This window comes from Bombus pascuorum, chromosome 4 (genome assembly GCF_905332965.1).
Source record: "Bombus pascuorum chromosome 4, iyBomPasc1.1, whole genome shotgun sequence".
NCBI lineage: Eukaryota > Metazoa > Arthropoda > Insecta > Hymenoptera > Apidae > Bombus > Bombus pascuorum.
Window position 1 is genome coordinate 17,056,429 of NC_083491.1, and position 21,953 is coordinate 17,078,381.

A 21,953-nucleotide genomic window follows, 5' to 3' on the forward strand; every position below is an offset into this window, starting at 1 on the left:
AAATTATCCTTGCCACAAGTGCGGTAACGTTTTCACGCGAAAAAATAATTTGTATAACCACCTAAAGTTTCAGTGCGGCCAGTTGCCGAGATTCAATTGCCCTTATTGTCCGTATCGTACGAGACATTCTTCGAACGTCAGGTCTCACATACGTAGAATGCATCCTAATCAGGTGGTGTACGTTCTGGATATTCGCGGTGACCAACAGAATAACGAAGCTAGTAACAAATGAATTTTCGAACGATCAACGAGACGATGGTTGACAAGATGTCATCAGATTGTCTCCGATAATCCAGTCGAATTCTTTCGACTCTTATTGTCAGTTTCTCCTTCGTTTTCTTTTCTTTCTGTTTCTCTTCCCTGCGAAAACGGAAGAGACGCAGTCCTGTACAAAATAAACCGACTGCGTTGAGATTGCCCGTTGCGCAATGTGACATATACGTTTGTATTTTTCGATAGCATTTAAAATAGCGCAAGTTGATCCGTTATGCGATCAAGCGACAGCCAATTTTTCTGTATCGTACGACAAACTGAACATTTGTTTTTGATGGTACATCGAGTGTGGCAGCTTCTACCGGTTTGTAAGTTCATTACACCAGACCTATCGTCATTTTCATCGTCTTCACGGATGATACATATGTTACTTACGATCTCTGTACTAGTCAATGATCGTCGATCGTCTAATGCTTGCAAATTTTCTGACTTTATCGTTCGGTTTTCGCGAAGAGATGGATTCTGTCGATACGCACTCGTAGATCGTTTCCACGAACGAAACGCACGTATAAACTCGCAATCAGCCAGACCCGTTTCGTTCCAGATACTACGGGCCCGTTCAGCGTGTTCGGGATCAACGTTGGTATCGAAGACGACCAAGGCCAAAGTATCGGCAAACTCTGGTCCCGATCGTCGAACCAAACCGATTTAGACAATAACTTTAAGACGAAGAGGTTCCCCTGTCCGAACTGTACCTGTGCCTACAGCCAGAAATACTCGTTGAATCGGCACCTGACCTACGAGTGTGGCCAAGAACCCCGATTTAAATGTCCCCACTGCGAATATCGATGCAAGAAATCGGCCAACATTTATGAGCACGTGAGAAGAAGACACAAAAACTGTCAGGTATACGCGATCGACGTTCTAAAGATCGCTCGTAAGGAAGAGACTTAACTATTCGTTCCTCGTACATTCAACAATGCTTCACCGAAGTAGCAGCTGCCATTTTCTACTTTGCTCCTTATGCGTTCCACCCGATTAAGGGAATTTTTTAATTCCCTTTTTATAACGCCACTCTTTCTTTTTACCATTTACGAATTATACCAGTAACTATAAATAAAGACATACGTTGATTGAAAAACGGTTGGTCGTTTGTCGTCGTTTATTTCATCTCCTATCCTTTCCACGCGATATCGAGACGCAACGTGACTCTTTTCTCTTCCTCTTTGCTCTACTTTGCTTCGCTCTGCTCTACGCTGCTTCTCTCTGCCCTGTTTCGCTTTACGCTCATTGTCAGTTCTGCCCTGCCCTGTCCTACCCTTTTCTCTTCTCTGTGGTCTTCGCGTTCTTTATATCCTTCATGGTTGTTATCCACGTTAGAGCGAGTTAACGAAACACGCTTTACAAACGATAGCTGATTACGTTCAGTGGTGAATCTTCTTTTCCAGGCGTCGTCTCGCGTTTGGTTTGCGCAACTTGGAGACAGCGCAAATCGACCGCCCAACGACTCTCCGCTGCTAATAAAAGGTTCTTCTGCTCTAACGCTTGCGGCAGTTCTTTCACTCACCGCGGCTCCCTAACCAGACATCTGCGTTACGAGTGCCGACAAAATCCACGTTTCAAATGTCCGTCTTGCGACTTTCGTTCTAGATGGACGTCGGACGTCTATAGGCACGTACGTAGAAGACACGAAGGTAGCGTCGTACGTTGCATCGACATCGGTAGAAACTAACATTGCGCAAGATGCGAATAATTGTTTTCTTGTACTCGAAGAGTAAAAATGTCTCACAATAAAAGCTTGTTCATTTATCATTGTCGCGTTATACTCTCGACTTGGGAGGCATGCGAGTTGCGATGCGGCGAGTCGCTTCATTTTTACAGCGTCGAACGAGAAAGAGGGTGTTGTTGCAAAGCGTCGTCAACCGTTCGGAGCATGCCGATCGGACGCGTTCGTGCACAGGTACAAAAGAATCGAATCGAAGGGAAAGAGTCTATCTTCCACTAGGAGGACTAAGAGTGTCTCAGCGGGTATAAAATTTGGAATTTCGTCTTACAATGTACGCGAATAGAGTAAGGATGGAACGATGCGTGCGAAATTCACGCGACTCGTTTTCGCCCGTTGTTCTTTGCGCCTCGTAAAGAAGAAGGAGCACGCGAGGATCGTCGAATACGCACCGTGGACGTTGATCGACCGGACGTTTCGATCCAACTTAAACGAGTAAACACGCAGCTCCTTCACGTCGTTTCTCGGACTTTTATCGATCCGGATAATTGACCGCGAGTATTTTGTTCTGTTTTCAGATTCTCGATATCACGCGAACGCTTGCTACAAGAGGCGACGAGTACGGTTCAACGACGCGACTTACAAGCAATATCCCTGCCCTAATTGTCCGAGCGTTTTCGTTTGGAAATGCACGCTGAAGAGGCATTTGCGTAACGAGTGTGGACAAGAACCGCGCTTCAAGTGTCCCTACTGCGTATACCGTGGTAAATGGAAGGCCAACATATGCAGGCACATCAAGAGAGTTCACAAGGATTGCAGCATTTACGTTCTCAGCGCCTAGAACTTTTTATTCCATCGATTCTTTGCGATTCTATCGGACGAACCGTGTTTTGTCATCTCGCATTAATTCTTCTTAATAAACTGAGTATAAGACGAACCGAAAAGTTGCGTTCTTTCTGCGCATACTCCAAGTATCGAAACGATACTGACGATGAGTCGAGGTAGCGAACGAGCCAACAACCGATTTATCGCAATGAGAAAATTTCGTCTGTTCGTTTGTTTCAGATTCCGAGCAAAATTGGTGGCCGTACAGGGAAGTTAGTAGATCAACGAAATGCAGATCGAAGAAACTACGCAACGCGATTTACATTTGTCCAAATCCTAATTGCGCCAAATCGTTTAATTGGAAGGGAAACTTGAATAGACATCTGAGATACGAGTGCGGCGTACAGCCACGATTCAAGTGTCCGTATTGCGAGTATCGTTGCAAAGTTAAAGGAGACGTGAGCAAGCACATACCGAGAAGACATCACGGTTTGGTCGTCTACGTGGTCGATTTGTTCACCGCCTCGTCTTCCAACTAGTCGACCTCCACGCAAACCCGAAACCTGTATTTTCATTTAAATAAAGTATAATTCGCCTTTTCCAAGTTGCGTGCTAGTTTTTACGACTAAAACGTGTTACGTAAATCGCACGGTTCCATCACGAGTATATGTTACTTTCCTATCGCTGTTTTCTCGCTGTCTCTCCCTTCTTTCATTGCAGGTAATAGCAGGTAATTATAGGCGTACACAACGATTATGCACATGCTTCTTTTCGCTCTCTGACGAACGATGAAATACGATCGCGATCTGATGGTATCGGATCGGATTTATAGGGCCACGTTCCTTCATTTCTCTCACACGTTTGTTACACATACTCGATGCCATCTTCCAAGAAGCGTTTGATCGCGGACGATTCGTTCTTTTTCAGGGCACAATGGATCTACGTCATTGAGGGGTCATCACCGCACGAATTGCCTCGTGAGAACTAGCAAGTACGCCTGCCCGAATCCCAACTGTCGAAGCGTATTCGCTTGGAAGAGAAACTTGACCAGCCATTTGCGCTATCAATGCGGCCGACAACCGAGATTCAAGTGTCCTTATTGCGACTACGTGTGCAAAGTTAAGGCTGACATACGCAAGCACATCAGGATCAAACACAAGAACCACGACGTCTATGTGATCGATATTTGTCAAGCGTGGGAAATTATTAGATGAATTGTTTTGCGACGAGCAGCGAACGTCAACGAGAGAAGCTAGGGCCGAGCTTGAGATTCGCTGAGAAAAGCATGCGCGGCCGTGTTGTCAAACGATCCGGTCCGATACCTTTTGTCGACTCGCGATTGCGACGAAACATCGTAAAATCATCCATAGCGAGAATCGAGGTTCGCTCCTTGACGACGCTTTGCATGCAATCGTAGCCTTTTCCCCTTGTTGCTTCAGGGTTTCGGCATTTATATCGGCTACACGCAGACACTAACAACGAATCATAGTTTTTCACACGGTTCTAAAACATGTCCTTCCATGTTTATTTCTCGTTTTCCACCTGTTGTCGTCGAACCTTCCACAATCGCGATACGTTCGGAACGCAACGGAGGCGACGAGTTCGGGTTCAAAGTGCAATTAAATTGTCTGTTTGAGATTGTTTGTCATAAAGTTAACGTATTTTGATAATTATACGTTTTATTTCACTATCGTTGGTGTCTCAAGGGTATTTTCGCTCAGGTGCGCCTAGTACACAGTTTTCTCGAGAACCACAAGCGCTACAGATGGGCGCAGATCGAAGTTACGTTCAATAAAGTAAATCAAAATTCAATGTATTCGCGAGTCTTTATTTCAAGCAAAGTTCACCGTTCATTCCTTTATCCGAGCCAATAAGGCTCAAAAGAAACTCAGATCGCTAATTCGCGAGATCGTGTAAAACACGTCCTTTCCTTCTTTTTCTTTTCTCTCTCCTTTTTTTTTCTTTGTCTTCCTCTCCTTCTTCTCTCTTCCATCGTCTCTCGCTTTTCAGGACATTTACATTCGTTTTTCTTATTTTTCGATTCCTTTTCTTTCTCTATTATTATGCTGGCATCCTTTATGCATTGCGTACGCTATTTATACTCTGATGGGAATTAGTCTTACGTATACGCAATAAATAAATAGAATTAAATTAACGTGAAATTTTCTTCCTTCTAGGTATCCATGCCCGTGTCGTCGTTCAGACGAGAATGAGATCGGGTCCGTTCACCAAGACAAAGAGGTTTCCATGTCCAAATTGCACGAGTGCCTTCACGCAGAAACCGAGTCTGACCAGACATTTGCGTTACGAATGTAGACAAGAGCCAAGATTTCAGTGTCCCTACTGTCAACAGAGAAGTAAAAAGACGTCGGATATATACACGCACATCAGAAGAAAACACGTGAATTTGAAAGTTTTCGTCATCGATCTTCACGAATTGATGGCGCACAACTCATACAACTCGTACAAAATGAGTCGGCTATGAAGCAAATTGTAACAGCTGCTTCGTTTCGCCAACATTGTTTCAAGACCGAGTTTTCCATTCTCTGATTTCTCTCGAATTATCTTCTTCTAACTTAAATACTATACAGACTGATATACGTGTGAGCGAGCATGCGCTTGACTCTGTGCATGCATAAGTACGTGATTATGAACATAATGGGAATAAGATTATCTTTGAAAATATCAAGCAGAAATTGATTTTAATAAAATTTTATTCGTTTTGACCGTATCGCATATATATACCATTTACTTGAACCACGCGTTCCGGCCCTTCGTCAGCGTCGTTTCGTGTTTCTACGATGCAAAGCGATTCGTTTCGAGTCACTTTGCCCAGCGATACAGCCAACGGAAATCGCAACGCGCGGTTAAAATCGTTCGCTGATATTTCTATAGCGCGTGATTCGAACATTTCCAGTATTCGATCGGTTATCGATCTTTCAGTACGTCGGCGTCGTTGTTTTCGTCGTTGTCAACCTTCTCCTCCTCCATCTGCCGTAGTTGTTGCATATGCGAATTCTGTCGTCGACGATCTATGCGACTCGAACTAGCTCGTAGACTGTGCGCGAGTATCTTGCTGCGTTTTTTGTTTCAGTTAGTCGTGGTTTCGGCATCTGGTGGAACAAGTCGAAGAAATTCTGCTGTCCAAACTGTCCAAGCGGATTCACTAGGGAAACGAACCTCCGAAGGCACGTGCGATATGGATGTGGCCAAGGACCGAGGTTCAAGTGTCCCTACTGTGAGATGCATTCGAAAGAGATCTCGAACGTGTATAGACACATTAGGGCCAAGCATCGAGGAATGTGCGTCTTTCTCATCGACATCGCTACCAATAGACAGTTATACGCACGAAAAAATTAATCGATATGGAAATGTTCTGCGTGCAAACGAAGTGCCATCGAACGTACGCGATACAGAAAAGGATACGCAGTTTGCAAATTACGCGATAAATAAGGTTATTTCGAACAACCCGATCGCAAAAAGAATTCGTCATCTCGTTTAGCGATCCCGTCCATGCGCATTCTCGAAATTCCCACCAATTTTCGTGGAATATTGGAAACGAAGAATCTGTAAGCTCAAGTAGTATGTATACAATAAACGATCGTCCGTTGGAGAAATCGGAAGAGTTTTTCGACTTTCTAAAATTCCAATTGTGCCAACAGAAACAAAAGAAATACTGCTGTGGGTTTTCTGTCAATTATTTTTTTTCTGTCTGTCTCCTCCTCCCCTTTGTCCTCCGCCACCTTCTCCTCCTCCGTCTCTCCTCTTCTCGTTGTCTCTCTGCCTTTTCCTCGTTCCTCTTTATGTCCTTCACAATCGACGACAATGTTACGGCAACAAAAAGAGACGCGTTACATCAGAATCCACTCTGCTTGTGATTTCAGGTGCGATGTATTTACCGGAACCATCGATCTTCCAGTATCACGTGGATCACTGTCCTCAGTTGGAACCGCAACAACAGCGTTGTCGTCGGCTGGGAAAGAAGCACGGAAGCAATGATAGCAATAGGTTAGTCTGATTGGTTGTTTTGTCGCGATTTCGCGTACATTTGCCGCGTTTCGATGACGATTGCCGACATTCGCGATAATTCGCGATTTTTCTGTAACGTTACGATGATGCATCAGGTATAATTGTCCAAAGTGCGAGAGGACTTACCGGCACTTGCATCACATGTTGCGCCACTATAAGTTCGAGTGTGGCAGCCCACCGAGGTTTCAGTGTCCCTATTGCGAAATGAGGAGCAAGCAGTCCAACAACGTTTATAAACACATACGCCTGAAGCATCCAGGATCGAAGCTCGAAGTCGTTGTACTTCAATATGATCAGCAATGAACTTTTTCCCCCCCTTCTTTTAACTAAGACAATTTGCTAACAATAAAGAGTTTGATAAAGAAATAAGTAGTGTTTTGCGTAGACCAATCATTATCCTTCGATTCCCACGTGAAAAATATATGTTATACAGCGTGGACGAGGTTACTTTATTTACGCTTTACAAGTTGGAAATCGGCGAAATCGGTTAAGCACGTGGAAGAAAACGGCAAGGACAGTGTTGACGGCTGTCGAATCATCGACCGCGTGTTTTGCCAACTCTTCGATGAATTTTGTTCTCGTACATACAGCTTGAAGATGCTTGCAATCGCTTTATTTGTTGTGTGTCTATAACTCGACGAGATAGTTGAACGTTATCGTGAGGCGCGCGTGTATGTGTGTGAGCCTGCAAGCACAATTTCCGAGTTTTCCCCACATAGAAACCATTCAGTTTCATTTCATCTTTACCTGTAAATCTTCTTGTTCACCGACGATCCTTCGCACACGCGTTTCTTCCGTAGCGGCTCGATCGTGTCCGATCGAACGACTACAATCGCGCGAAACGATTCGCGAGTTTTCACGAGAAATCGGACGCACGATCATACATCATTCATCCGCGGACAAAAAGCGTGGAAAAGAAAATCAAGCTTTGTTCGAATCGACGAGGAGCGTCTCGAGCGAGATTTTCACAAATCACAACTAACCGATCTATTCCGTTTTTGTTTTCAGCATTCCTACAAATGTTGCCGTTACCTTGGATCGAGGACAAGTACCCGGAACGAAGTTCGAGAAAAAGTAAAACCCGATTCCCTTGTCCACGTTGTCGAAAGAGTTACACGACCAAGAGCGCGGTGACGGCCCACTTCAAGTACGATTGCGGCAAACCGCCGCGCTTCGAGTGTCCTTATTGTGGCAAGTTGAGCAAGAAAAAGTTCAACATCCAGGATCACATACGGCACAAGCACCCATCCAAGCCGGTCATCTGTAACACGTTGTTTTAGGACCATTCTTCTACCGACGCGATGTATGACGCGCGTCGATGTGTTGGCCGTCGTTTCTCGAAACGATATTGATACGAACGTTGTTGATCAACGTTACCTCTGTGCGTTACTTCTTCGTAAACGAAACGGTTTGCCTTCGAATCGTCCGAATGGAATCGAAAGAAATCGCAACTTTCAAATGGTCAAATCGACGAGGATCGGTTCGCGACGTCGAAACGACGCGTAGTGATCTGGTTTCGTTCGTGGAATCGTTGATCGATAAAACCGTCAAATAGAGGAGCCCGTTAATCGAAAGACACCTGAAAGCTTGGAAGAATAAAGAAACTTTCATGGGAAAAGCGAGAATAAACGTGTTCGGTTCTATATTCTGTATTCAGTTTGAAAGAGCGACATCGGCTTTGAAATTGTTCGTATTGGTCGATGTGTACTCTACTTCTATATGCTATATCCTACTTTGCATGATCCCCTGTGTTTCCCTCTCGTTTGCGTGCCAAATTGTAAGGCGATGTTGGAGAAAGCTGTTCGCGGGAATTAGGGCTAGCTTACGAACTTGACCGTGATACGATGTTTTGTAGGTGACCGACTCGACGATCTCCTCCGTGTCGCGCATTCGAGGAAGTACGCGAGGAAACGGGACAAGCTGTACAACGCGTTCACCGGGAAATTTCACTGTCCCAACTGTAACAACGGCTATGGCAGGCGAGACACTATGTTGGGTCACTTTAGGTACGAGTGTGGCAAGGCGCCGAGGTATAAGTGTCCTTACTGCACCATGTGCAGCAAGAAGACATCCAACGTTTATCAACATATCAGGTGTATGCATCCCGAAGAACCTGTCACCCTCGTTAAACTCTATTGAATCGTTGTTCGCGGCTTACCAAGCCAACCAACGTTGGATACAGCAAAAAGTATCCAAGCGTTAAAACCTCCTCTTCCTCTATATTTCTTTCGAACACGTGCAATCAAATGCACGATCCAGATCGTGTTGTTCGATCGCGCGTCGTAGACGGCCAATATTTTCCAATTGTCGTTCGAACGAATAAAATTGCTGAAGAAGAACAAACTCGTTTCTCCTACTTTGATCTCGTACAATGTTTCCTCTCGAATTTTTAGCAACGACGATGCAACAACAACAACAGCAACAACAACGACGTCTAACTTTTCGTTTCGTCTCGTCTCCTTTAGTTTTCTTTGCTTTCGCCGGTTACTCCACGTTCCACGAACGTTCGTTCGATTAACGAGCCTTTCGGTTTGTTTCGTTTCAGATATCGCGGAATGGCGACCGAACGAGAGGTTCGTTCGTCAGGTTTGCGACAACAGACTCGATCACGGAAATTCTTATCACGGAAAACGGAGCGAACGCTGATTTATCGACGCGCGAGAAGAATTCATCGTTTCGGCTTCGAGACCATGGCGAACCGTCTGCATCGAATGGTTTCCAAAAAAATCAACGACGCTGTGCCAGGGATCGCTCCAAATTTCGTTTCAACGGAAGCAAACCTTGATTTTAAACAGTTCTTTTTCATTTGGATGCCCTCGTCGATTATTGGACGGGTGCCATGTCTCGCGCGAGTGGCAAACGCTCGAACATATTCTCACTCCGATCGCACGAAGAAGATTTCAATCGGAACGCACGACTACTAGCGTATGGCGAGCACCAAAGCTTCAAACGATGGACTCTATGTATTCCTGTCAATAAATGAAAACACGTAGGACACAACAAACACACAACCAAGCTTGTCTCCCCTTTGGAAAAAAATACGTGTGCGAAAACGTACGCAACGTATGATCCTTCTGATCCCTTTAAAGATCGCGAGACGAACGACGGCTCGTCCTGAAATTGAATTTTCGCTGGCTCGCAGTTATATTTAATTTCCGTCACCCGTTCCCAATTGGTCGAACGAGTCAGAGGAGATACGACTTGCTGCTTTCACTTCTCTCTAACGGTCCATTCTAGTCTCTTTTTCTGCTTACAGACTTCAGGCCAATTGTCTTGGGAAAGTTCCACGGTGTTCGAAATTCTCGGCACATGCTGAGGCTACAGACGTCCCTTAACCGACGCGGCTTTCCATGTCCAAGATGCGCCCGTACATTTCACACTTCCGGTGGCATGAGTCGTCACTACAGACTCGAATGCGTCGATCTGCCGCGTTTCAAGTGCCCGCACTGCGATATGCGCAGCAAGTATACTCAGGCTGTGTATAGGCACATTAGGGCCAAACATCACAACATGGAGCTAAGATTCGTCAAGCTTTACTGAATCCTCCTGTGGCGACGTTGCGAATTATTGCTTCGATTTCCAATCGTCGATTCAGTTTAATCACCTCCTATTTATACCGAATATATCGATTGCCGCAAACCGACCGTATACCATGTCCATTTCGTATTGCACGCGCGTGCGCGCTTTTCCGCTTACGGCGGCGGAACACGGTTCGAGCAGGCTGCAATGCGCGCATAATTCGATCGACCGAACCGGCTCAGTTGTTCGGCAAGAAGAGACGGAAGAAGAAGCATGGAAGCGATCGGAGCGAGAGATGAGAAACGAAACGTAGGAACCTGTTCGATTTTAACGAGTTCCGAACGACGTAGAATGTATGTACCGAGGTTTATTGAAATTCCGATCGAACAGAGGTAATAAACCGCCGACGCGGTGAATAAAAACCAACGATGTATGCTTGCGAATTGCGAACAGAATTATATTGTTATTAATATTATTACGGTTACTACTATTGTTATCATCATCATCGTCGTTGTCGTATCCATCGTCGTCATCATCGTTGCTATTATAACAGCAAGATTTTGATATCGGTACCAAACCGTGGTAATGTACCGTCGTTGTATTGTCCGACTAGATCTTGTATTGTACATTTGCGTGGCTGCGCTTCGACGTAAAGCCTGCTTTTTGATAGTCTTTGTACAATTGCCCATAGTTTATTCTCGAGGAGCCTAGGAACATTTTTACTTACCAAAGGACTCGCACGAATAAGTTACAGTAGGAATTGTGAATAATTGCAGTGAGGAAAATTAGACGAAAAAAAGGAAGAAGAGAAGATATAAGAAAAGAAAGGGAAATGTTGCAAAGACAACTGTCGTTTTTTTTCTCTATGTTTTACGTATGTCTTTTTTTGCATCTCTGTTTTCGCCCGTTTTCAATATTTTCTAAGCTCTTGTTCCGATTCCATCTTCACAGTTTTCATTCTCCTTCCCTACTTAGTAGCACGGGCACTCACGAACAAGTACAGTCAAATTGGAAATTTTGCCACTTGCTACATCTCGCAAGCTCGACCGAGTCACCGGCTTGCGATTTTCTGCGCTTGTGCTTTATTCGTTCGATTTTAACTGTGTACACACGGCTGGGTAGATCACGATACAGTCGATTTTCTGTTGTTAATAATCGAGTGATATTGAATTTCTTGGTGTTGAAATAAAACAAATGGCGCGCGAGCAAGGTTGAGGGAGAGAGCGAGGGAGAGAGAGAGAGAGAGAGAGAGAGAGAGAAAGGAGGAGAGAAATTTTGATATCCTTCGAATCGTTGATCGCGTGGCGAAATATTTGAATGTTGATATGAAATCCGTGCTTGCAGGTAGACAGCCGGCAAATCATCACAGTTGGTTCCACTGCCCTCGTTGCACACACAGTTTCCTGTCGAAAGACTGTATGATGCGTCACTACCGGTCCCATTGCAACCTCCACGAGACTCGTTTTCGGTGTACATACTGCGATTACGGGTCAAAGTATAGCTCGAACGTCTACAAACACGTACGAAGGGTCCACAAACAGTTGCCTTTGTTTAAGCCACATCGGCTGCTTTTGCGTTGACCAACGAAGAGCAGATGTTGTTGTTTTCGAAGAACAACGATGATAAAAAGGGAAGAGGAAACGCGGAGACATCGAAGCTCCAACGACAACGACTTTACGCTGCGTCGTTTCAACGAGGAGATACGGACGCGCGGCTCAGCACGCCCGTGCGTTGTTTTCAACGACTTGTGCTGCGTCTTTTCACCAAAGATTGCTATCCTTCTCTGTCACCATAAGATTTGTAATCGATCAACTTTTTTCTTTCTTTAACCACCATCCGCCAATAAAATTCGTTTATTTCGTTCGATCACCGGAAGCGTGTTAATTATTTGACAGAATTTAACGATTGCGTCTACGTAGAAACACGCGTTCACCCGACAACCTTTGAAAACGGTTGAAAGTGTCTCGCTGTCGCAGTTTGAGATCGAAATCGCATTCTCTGAAATTCGTCGCACGAACCGTAGACAAGCATACTGACTCGGCCTGTGATTTGCTTGTCTTTTGCAGGGTATGGTGAGGAGTCGCGGCCGGGGCAAACCGATCAAGTTCAGAGATACTTTTGCCCGAGATGTTGCAGTTCGTTCAGTAAGAAGGCGAACATGCTGACACATTTTAGATACGAATGCGGCAAGGAACCACGCTTTCAGTGTCCGTATTGTGGCAAAAGGGACAGAAAATCTTCGAATACCTACAGGCATATCAGGACGTATCACAAGGGTAGTAGAATTCAAGCGTACAAGCTCTACTGAATCGTTGTATCGATCCTTGGAAGAAAGCAGGATGGAAAGAAGGAAGGAAGGAAGGAAGGAAGGACAGAAAAGAAAGGACAAAAGCATGGAAGAAACGAAACCAACGTATCGGTGTGCGTTCTTCCGTAGGCGTGTGATTCGAGATGAATTGGAATCGAGCGAAAAGCGCAAGCAGTTGTGTGTACAAGATTACGAAAATAGATGTTCCTTGTCCCGTGAGAATAACTGTTCTCGTTCTATCCCGTCTTTCAGCTATCTCATTTTACTCGATGCTACTCGTTTCAGCGACTGCTCGACATTTAACGACAGGATTAGATATTGGTTCGCGTATTGCAGCATTCTTAGGGGTTTGTTTCTCTCGACCTACTAAACGTATCGGTTAATTCGTTTCTCTGTTGTATTTATTTCCTTGTTCCTTTCCGTTCGGTACCGACACCGGTTTCGCTGCTTGCTAACCGTTGGCTCTGTTTTCTTGTTCGTAGGACGGCCCCTACCACCTTACGATAACACCGCCGTTCTGGATAATTTGAGAGCGGACATGGAGTACAGGGGGAGACGAGCTGCCGTCAAGCACGAAGACGGTGTATTCTGGGACTCTGGCAAAATGTCCTATCATTGTCCTATATGTAACGCAGGTTACACCTATAAGAAAACATTGAAGACGCACATGAAATACGACTGCGGAAAAGAACCGAGATTCAAGTGTCCTTATTGTAACAAGAGGGACAAGTGTTCGTCGAATATTTACAAACACATCAGAATGCGACACGACGGAATGCCTGTGATCGTTCATCGAAATTAAAAACGATCGTTCCTCCTGAATCGAATTTACGTTCGAGTTTACCTCGTTGGTCTCGCCATTTCCATTTAATGCGCAGATTAAATTCGCGGTTGCCTTAGCTCGACTACGACGCTGATTCCCGGTTGTAATATAGCGATCCGTTTCGATCCAATCGGTGTCAGTTGGCCGCGTCAAGTTTGTCGATCCATCGATCTATTCCGCGTTTGAAAAAACAACGATAACGGCGTAACGTTCGACGCAATTCGCATCGAAGCGAATAACAAAGTTTCCCTCGTGTCGCGTATAACTCAGCGCAGTTTCGGAGACTAGATTGCTGGCAACGCGTGTACGCGTATTCCGGTGTTTTCGTAGGTGGCAAGTTTCTATGATAGAAGAAGATGAAAAGGACGGAAGGAAGAGGGAGAGGGAACAGAGAAGAGAAAGAAGAAAGTGGAGTATAGGAAGGAGAGAAAGCAAGCGAAGCGGCAAATAAGAAAAAAGAAAGAAAAGAACAAAGATAGTAGAGACTTAGGATTATCGAGGTCGATTCAAATTGCAAGTATCGAGATGGACGAACAGATCAAGTGTTTGATCGAATTAGATACGCGCGATAGAATGATACACGATGTATCGTTACCTCAATAAAATCGTCATATCTTTAACCCGTGGTATATGATATATACATTTGCGAGTATAATGTTAATTTCAATCATTCCAGATAGTCGTTGGTGTACCGATCGCTGTCCCTCTTCCCTTTTTACAGATTCAAGTACATACAGAAACACACATACACACACATAAACAGCAGACGCGTGTTTGAACGCGTGATAAGTTGGAGGAGATTCGCAACGCGATGAGTGTAAACCGTTGGTAAATCGAGGACGCGTGTTAAACGACGTCGAGACGACGGAAAGCGGAGAGAGGAGAGCAGTTTCGTTACAGCGCAGCGGCTCGGCTTTTTCTTTCTTGTCCGTGTTACTTTGTTACGTTTATTCTAATCGCGATAGCGATTAGATACGCTATTGTCGATAGCCACGTTAGATCTGTTCGCAGGGCCTATTCGAGACGATATTGCATATAGTTTCGGCAAACGGTAGCGAATGACATGACGCAGGACTAATTGTCCTGATTCTTTTCAGATGTACGGATATTGGAGTGGCCAAACGCGAGGACGCAGGCCGCGGTCTCCAGTTACATCTGTTCAAAGTGCAACGCAGGATTCCGAAGGATGTGGGACCTGATTAGACACAAGTGTGGCCAGATTCCTAGATACGCGTGTCCTTATTGCCATAAGAAGGACAATTCATCCTCGAACGTTTACAGGCACATCAGACGATGGCATCCTAAATTGCCAGTCGGTGTGAATAAAATGTTTTGAACGGTGTGAAATACTGCCGGTGAAGTATCATAGTTTAGAATCATTGGAATAGCATCAAATCGATACGAATCCAGCTCCACTGCCAGATTTTTTTTCTCTCCAGTACGCGTATTTTGTTCGAAATAGCGATACTATGCGTGTTCGAGTTACACGAATGACAATAGCAAGGCTCCATGCGCGTATTCGAAGAAAAATGATTTTCGTCGATCTGATATTTCGTGTGCCTGTGTGCGCGTGTACGTGTGCGTGTGCGTGTGTGCGGGCGCGTATTCACGTATTTGCGGAACGTGCGAGCTGTCTACGTGCGTCGTGCTTATGCGGATGTGCATACGCGTGCATGTGCACTTGCGCGAGAAAGGAACTCGATGAAACTGTCGTTGGTCTACGTTCGAGTCACGAAACGATCGGTCCCTATAATCAGGATCCATAATCAGAATTAGTGAGCATTATAATGTTTCCTTGGTGACCTACTTTCATTTACGCGTAACTATGTAACGCTTTGTAGATATGTATCTATCTACGCTTCCATGAAATGAATTTGAATTGCTGATTTTCTTAACGCGTACACGTCTACGTGGACGTGCACGTGTACGTATTTCGGCATAGAAATCGTGGATCTCCGTGCGCGCGGATGCGTTATAGCTCGAACTTGGCTATATATCGTATTTGTGTTTTAATTTTCAGAGTGGAACGACACGTCGTCCCGTTCGAAGACGAACGCGACAAAGTGTTCGCAGTGCGGCAAGATGTTTCCCAAGCAAAGGGACTTGGTCTTCCACTTGAAGCACGCGTGCGATCAGAAACGCAAGATTCGTAGCGTGAAAAGCGTCGCAGCTTTTCTCTATGGCACCAATTTGGACTGCAATCAATGTGGCAAGACGTTTAAAAGGCGGAAAGATCTGAATTACCACGTTCGTCATTTGTGCGGTATTCGAGGGATACAGTGTCCTTATTGCAACAAGTGTTACACGTATACATCTAACGTTAAATATCACATAAGTCGTTACCACGAAGGAAAGGAAGTTTATTACAATAAACTGTTTTGAGCGATTGATTGCCGCGAATATCAGTTGCCACGGTACATCGATTTCAAATCGGTATTTCCAAAATCGTACTTAATCCGCGCGATACCTCACTTCGTACTATCGTATATTTCGCCTCGTTTCGTCTCGTCCTGTCCCGTCCCCTCTCGTCTCGTCTCGTCTCGTTTCGTCTCACCGCGTCGCGTCGTGACGATGCCGTTTCTGAACGTCTTTTCAGAAACAAATACTTTGTCCCTTTGCCCAAATAGGACATGGCATAAAATTGGAGCCGTTATCCTCCTCTCTCTAGTCGTTCGAGCATTCGTTTCAAAGCTGAATGACATCGTCGGTGATAATTGTAAAGGATCTCGTAACCATCATGTATAAACGTGTTTGAAACGATTAAAAGCTCGATGAATTTTCAGTTTCCGTTGTTTTTCTCTTCTCCTACGTTTCCACCGTGCTACGCGTACTCGGTTATCTCGTAAGTTGCCCTTACCTTCGTCTCCTTTTCCTTCATTTTTTTTATTCGTAACAGTTACTTAGTATCCTTTGGAACCAAATTTCCACAAATTACCTTCTCATCGTTGAAAACTTTCTCTTTCTCTCTCCTCTCTTTCCCCTTCTTTCTTTCTTTTTCTTTCTCTCTCTCTTTCCCCCTCCCTCGTTCTCCCTTTTCGTTCTCTGTCTCGCGCGCGCATTTCTCCAGGAACGTTGCCCATTGCACGGTATAAAGCTCATGGCTCCGTGGCTTTGACGCGGATTAACCATCGTGTATCTTGGTGTTTCCAGGTGACTATCAAAGGGAGCAGTTTTTCAAATGGAACAGCATGGACTTTGTTAACTATTCGTCGGAGATGAAAACCTTCTTGGATAGGTATAAATATCATCCGAACGAGCGTAAAAGATTCGAATGTCTCAACTGTGGATGTCGTTTCACCCAGAAGACCACCATAACCAGACACCTGCGGTACTTTTGTGGCCAAGGACATCGCTATCAGTGTCCTTATTGTGAAATGAAAGCCTCGTGTTCGTCCAACATTTATAGACATGTCAGATCGAGACACGTCGGATACAAAGCTCACGCCATCAAACTCTTCTCTTCGATGAATCCTCGTAGAAACATGTAAAGCCGATATTTCTCGCGTTGGATAAGGAACGAAGCGCATTCGGAAAAGCGATTGGAAACGAACGTTTCAAGGTAGATACGATAGACAATACCAAGACGAGACGAGACCAGACAAGTCGAAATTTAACTCAATTAAAATAGAGACAAACAGATACGAATCGAGGCTATATTAGTGACGTAAGACCGTGTGAAATTTTTCAAATGTTCTCCATTGTAAAAAATATATATATATATATGTATGTCTTTCTGCATCAGTCTCTGGTCGCATTGCTCCTTCGGTACATCGTCCCATACTAGCTAGCTTTGCTTGATCGACGTTTCAACGAGGATTTTCTCCTATTTTTCTTTTTTTCTTTTTTTCGAATCTCGACCAAGAAGATCCTCGTTGAACGTCCCCTCTTGCCGATCCAGACGTAAAAATGGATTCTCCTTCGAGCCTTGATTTTCTTTTACTTTCTCTATGTCACGACGACACGGAACGATGCACTCGCACATGCTCCTGGACCGGAAAGTGCTTCGAAAACGGCTCGTACATCGTGCTGTTTCCTGCTAACACGTTTCTTCGATATTTCAGGTGTTTGGCAGCATATTCGACCACGTCCGAGGAGGCGGCCAAAAGTGTACTCCGTGCACAAGAATCACTATTGTCCACGTTGCAATCGTGGTTTCACCCTAAAGAAAAACATGTCGCGGCATCTGCGTCACGAGTGTGGCATGGCGCCGAAATATCAGTGTCCCTACTGCGACAAGCTTTCCAAGTTTACCCAGAACATTTACGCCCACATCAGGAAATATCACCCTGACCAAGCGCTGTGCTTTAAACGGCTCTACTGAACTCACGATCGAGAGATTTCTTCTAATACGCGGCTCCACTTCACCGATGTGTCACACCAAGTGAAATAAAGTTGTCAAGCCCAGTCTCTCGAGTCTTTTTATTTATATTCGAGAGTGTTAGACACAGCGAAGGGAGGAAAAGTGGAAAGGGAGAAATGAAATGCGCTTATGCATCTGGCTAATCGTGTTGCAAAATTTGATTTCAGGTGTATCGCCGATCACAGACGGAACGAGATCCTTTGTCATCGAATCGTTTGCTTCTGGCGACGTCGAACGGTCATCCCGCAACGGTGGCAAACTTCGAGCAAGCCCTTTTTCCACGCCGAATCGTTCGTCGTCGTTTCTTTCTAGCGAGGAAGACCTTTTCATTCAAACACCTTGCTTCTTTTTTTATGCATTTGTCAAGGAGAATAAAGCGGAAAACAACACTTCCGACCGTTTTTCCTATTTATCTTCTTCCAAAGAGCGACAGACTCGGGAAAGTGTGCGCGATATACGGTCAACTCGCCTGTAACGCACGGTTAATACGTTCCGTGTCACATCAAAATCGTGTTACAGGAGAGTTGTCGCAATCTTTGCACCGTCTTATATACTGTATTTTCTAGATCGATCCGCAACGGTTGCTTTTAAACGCCTAAGTTTTGCGTCTACTTTCTTATCGCAGACTAGAGTTGCCGCGATCGACATTTTTCGATAAACGGCCAACTCTTTGTCGCAGCATGAGAGTAAAGCGGGGGCTGGGGTGGGGTGGGAAGGGAGAAAATACTGCTGTTATATGTGTCGTCGAGCTAACGTTTGCCTGTTAATATCACTTACCGAGAAAACTACCGTGTAATTTCCAGTGATGTTCAACCTGTCGACATTGCCTTACGTGACCGTTCTGGCTCCGGATCGGAGACGAAGATGCTACAACACCGGTATGCTTCCAGCAGTGGACACCACATCCCGAGGTAACTTTGACTGTCCCAAGTGTCAGAAGACCTACAAATGGTATCGAGGACTTCACAGACATTTGAAATACGAATGTGGTAAGGCGCCGCGCTTCCAATGTCCGCATTGCATGTACACTGGCAAACACAGGTCGCACGTGTACTCGCATATTAAGAGCAATCACAGCGACCGGCCGATTTACGCTCTGGATACTCAGCAGGGCTGAAAACCGTCCGATATTTGCTCGCGACAATTCTCCTGATTATCCAAATGGGAAGGGCATTTCCTTCCTACGCTTTAGTAAACGAACATTGCCGATACGCTTCGAATCGTAGCGATACGCGACGGATGCGAATATAGCGAAGAATGCGCAACATCGATTCCGTAGCTGGAACCGATTTTCTCCATCATATTCTGTACATTTCTACTCGTAGTCACTCTGTATAGAAAATAAAGGATTCCTTAGCGATAGCAACGGCTCGCTTTATCCACCTTCGATCGTCACGTTCTTGCGTTTCTGTATTCTACATCTCACTCGTTGATCGCACGACCACCATGTACGACGACGAAGAAGCGTAAAGGAAAGTGAAGTGAAGAGCGACATCTGCTGCTGCGGTCCACTCTTTCGTTTCCTTTCGTATTAGCGTTAAAGTAAACGAACTTTTCATGTTTTCCGTTTCGCTCGACGTACGAACGTTCGAACCGTCGGAGAGTTAACTTCTCGTCGTTTCGCCCTTCCGAAGCTGAGCCCACCTTCAGCGGTATATCGAGTGTTGAACGTTATCGTTCGTCGATCTTTCGCAACTAACCGTTGGAAAATTTGTCCTCTTTTGCAGATTCCGGCAGACATACCAGGAACATTCGGACTTCTACTCAGCACTACGAACGAAATCGACATCCGTGCCCGAATTGTGCTCGTACCTACAAACATCGAAGTCACATGATACGACATTATAAGTACGAATGCGGGACATCTCGGAGATTTGAGTGTCCTTACTGCAAGAATCATCTTCGTCAACGTACCAACGTGTGGACGCATATACGCACACTTCATCCGAAATACCAACTTTATTGCATCGATATCGCCACAAATGCAAAACTCTACCATCAGGAGCATCGAACCGATTAGCTCGCAGATCTTTCTTTCGTCGTTTCAACCAATCGTTCGATCGATCTTTCTCTCTCGTTTTTTTTAGCTTTCGATGTTATCTCGTCTTGTGTCGTCTTATCTCGCCTCGACACGTCTCGTTTCGTCTCGTCTTATCTCGTTTCATCTCATCTCATCTAGTCTTATTTCGACTCATCCAATCCTATCCGTTTCCCCTTCATTTCTGATCATCCTTCCGAGATTCCGTTTTCCAAAGTCTAGGTGCATGCGTGAACGTTAACTTGGTGTATGTTATCGATATCGACGGTTCTCCATGCACCTGTGTATGCTCGATGGTAAGAATTTTCACATTCTACTTTTGAGAGTTGCAACAAGCGTTAAAACAGCTTTACCGTGAATAAATAATTGATGCCAATTTTGAACTTTGCTATTTTTCTATCGACTGCCATCGACTATGATGTACTTTTTATACCGTTCCATAGTCGTATGTAAGCGCGTTAAGTTTCGTTGTCGGAAACTTGATTCGACTAGAACACGTCGACAAGCAGTGGCCGACTGGACGGAGCGGAATGAAACACAGGTTTGTGGAAAATGGTAGTAGAGTTTACGAGGATTGCGCTAGAAAGAAAAAGAAAGAAGAAAAACCTAGAGAAGATTAGATTCGGCAGTCGAGTTGCACGAGATGTGCAATTCGAAACGAAGAACGCGGACTTTTTACTTGGGAATTTTTTCTACGCTGTTCCTATACAAAAAAAAAAAGTACGTTCAGGTAACGAATCGAAATAATGGTTCACCGATAATAACGTTCTTTTTGTTTGCGTGTTTGTTTCAGAAAGAGGAAAAGGGAGCACGGAAATCGAGCGGTTCCACGGTCGTTCTGGCAGAGAATTTACGATCATCAGACGAGACGGAATGTACGAGTGTCCCAGTTGTCGCAATCTCTACAAATGGAAGAAATCGATGCTGTCGCACTTGCGGAACCAGTGTAGACAGCCTCCGCGCTTCGAATGTCCTCACTGCTCCATGAAAAACTACCAAAAGTCTCACATGATTCGTCACTTACGTGTACATCATCCTCAACTCGCGCAAACGTTCTGGGACCGAAAGTTCAGTGCTTTCTTTCGTTTTTAACTTTAATATTTCCACTTCAATTGTCGTTCTTTCGATTGTTGCTCGCAATAAAGCATCGTGGTGAATCGAAGGAAGAAAAAAAAAGAGAGTGAAGAAAGAAAAGAAAAGAAAAACAATATTTATTCCTCCCCTTGTACACGAGATCCATTGGTTCGATCGCCGTGCATCTTGGCGCCTGACAAACACCTACCGAGCTCGAATATTTCAATCGTCTCCTCGATATTCTTCAACTAACGAGCGATCTTTCTATGGCTGGTTGTAAAGTGTGGATGCTTGGTGGAAAGATGGTTCCACGGGATCCATGTGCTGGCACCGACCACGTGCACGCGAGAAGTCTCATTTGTTGTTGTATCGTGCGAACACCGATTTTGTCCGAACCTATCGAGAAAAGCGTATCTGTAAATTGTTACTTTGAATTGCGAGCACGATTCGCTAGGCGTTTCGAAGAGAGAATCGAGAAGAAGTGCGCGTGTTGAAACGTAGGTTCCGTGGAATGCGTACCTTTCCCAATTGCGTGGCTGCTCGATGGCTGCTCGTTCCGAGCAGAGTTCCGACGCAGCTCTGTGCTCGCAACGACAAAGTGGTCGAATTGCCGGCGGAGAAGAGGGTATATTATTTCTCGCAGCGAACACGGAGCTACCCGGAGCTAAATAGTATAAGGGTTGGTAGAGAGTTTGCCGTCGAGCGGAGCCCTTGAAGAGCGACGCATTCGAACGGAACGTCCGTTCGACGGGGTGGCCAAACTCCGTAAGCTGTACAGCCTCTTCTGTACAGCGGTCGAGAGTATGCTGTTCAGTATTTATGTCTCCGTGTTTCAGGATTCCCCCTTATTCTACCGCCTGCGCTCGGACAAAACCTAGACTTGAAGAGCCGATTGGAAACTATCGGGAAACGTTGTTTGGAATCGAGCAAAAGCGCGAAACGGAGGAGCGCAAAGATAAACGTTTCCGACAAGACGAAGCCGTTTCAGTGTCAAAAGTGCGGTCGCGGTTTCACCTTGAAGAGAAACAAAGATCGACACGT

General features: G+C 45.0%; 1 protein-coding gene across 11 annotated transcripts in view; it reads left to right on the top strand.

Moving 5' to 3' along the window:
• LOC132906332 (longitudinals lacking protein-like) overlaps positions 1 to 21,953 on the top strand; it is an 87,980-nt gene that overhangs the window by 46,420 nt on the left and 19,607 nt on the right. Inside the window, exons 7-8 of one of the 11 annotated variants that reach the window (XM_060958433.1) lie at positions 7,799 to 7,981; positions 8,646 to 9,133. The exons of 6 other annotated variants lie outside the window; for them this stretch is intronic. In XM_060958433.1, the coding sequence (XP_060814416.1) occupies positions 7,799 to 7,981; positions 8,646 to 8,929 (467 nt within the window). In that variant the 3' untranslated portion in view covers positions 8,930 to 9,133. Of the gene's footprint in view, positions 1 to 1,661; positions 1,908 to 2,514; positions 2,881 to 3,688; positions 4,343 to 7,798; positions 8,434 to 8,645; positions 9,134 to 13,099; positions 13,615 to 21,953 lie in introns of those variants that run through there. 4 more of the 11 variants (XM_060958431.1, XM_060958436.1, XM_060958439.1 and 1 more) reach the window with 4 other exon arrangements.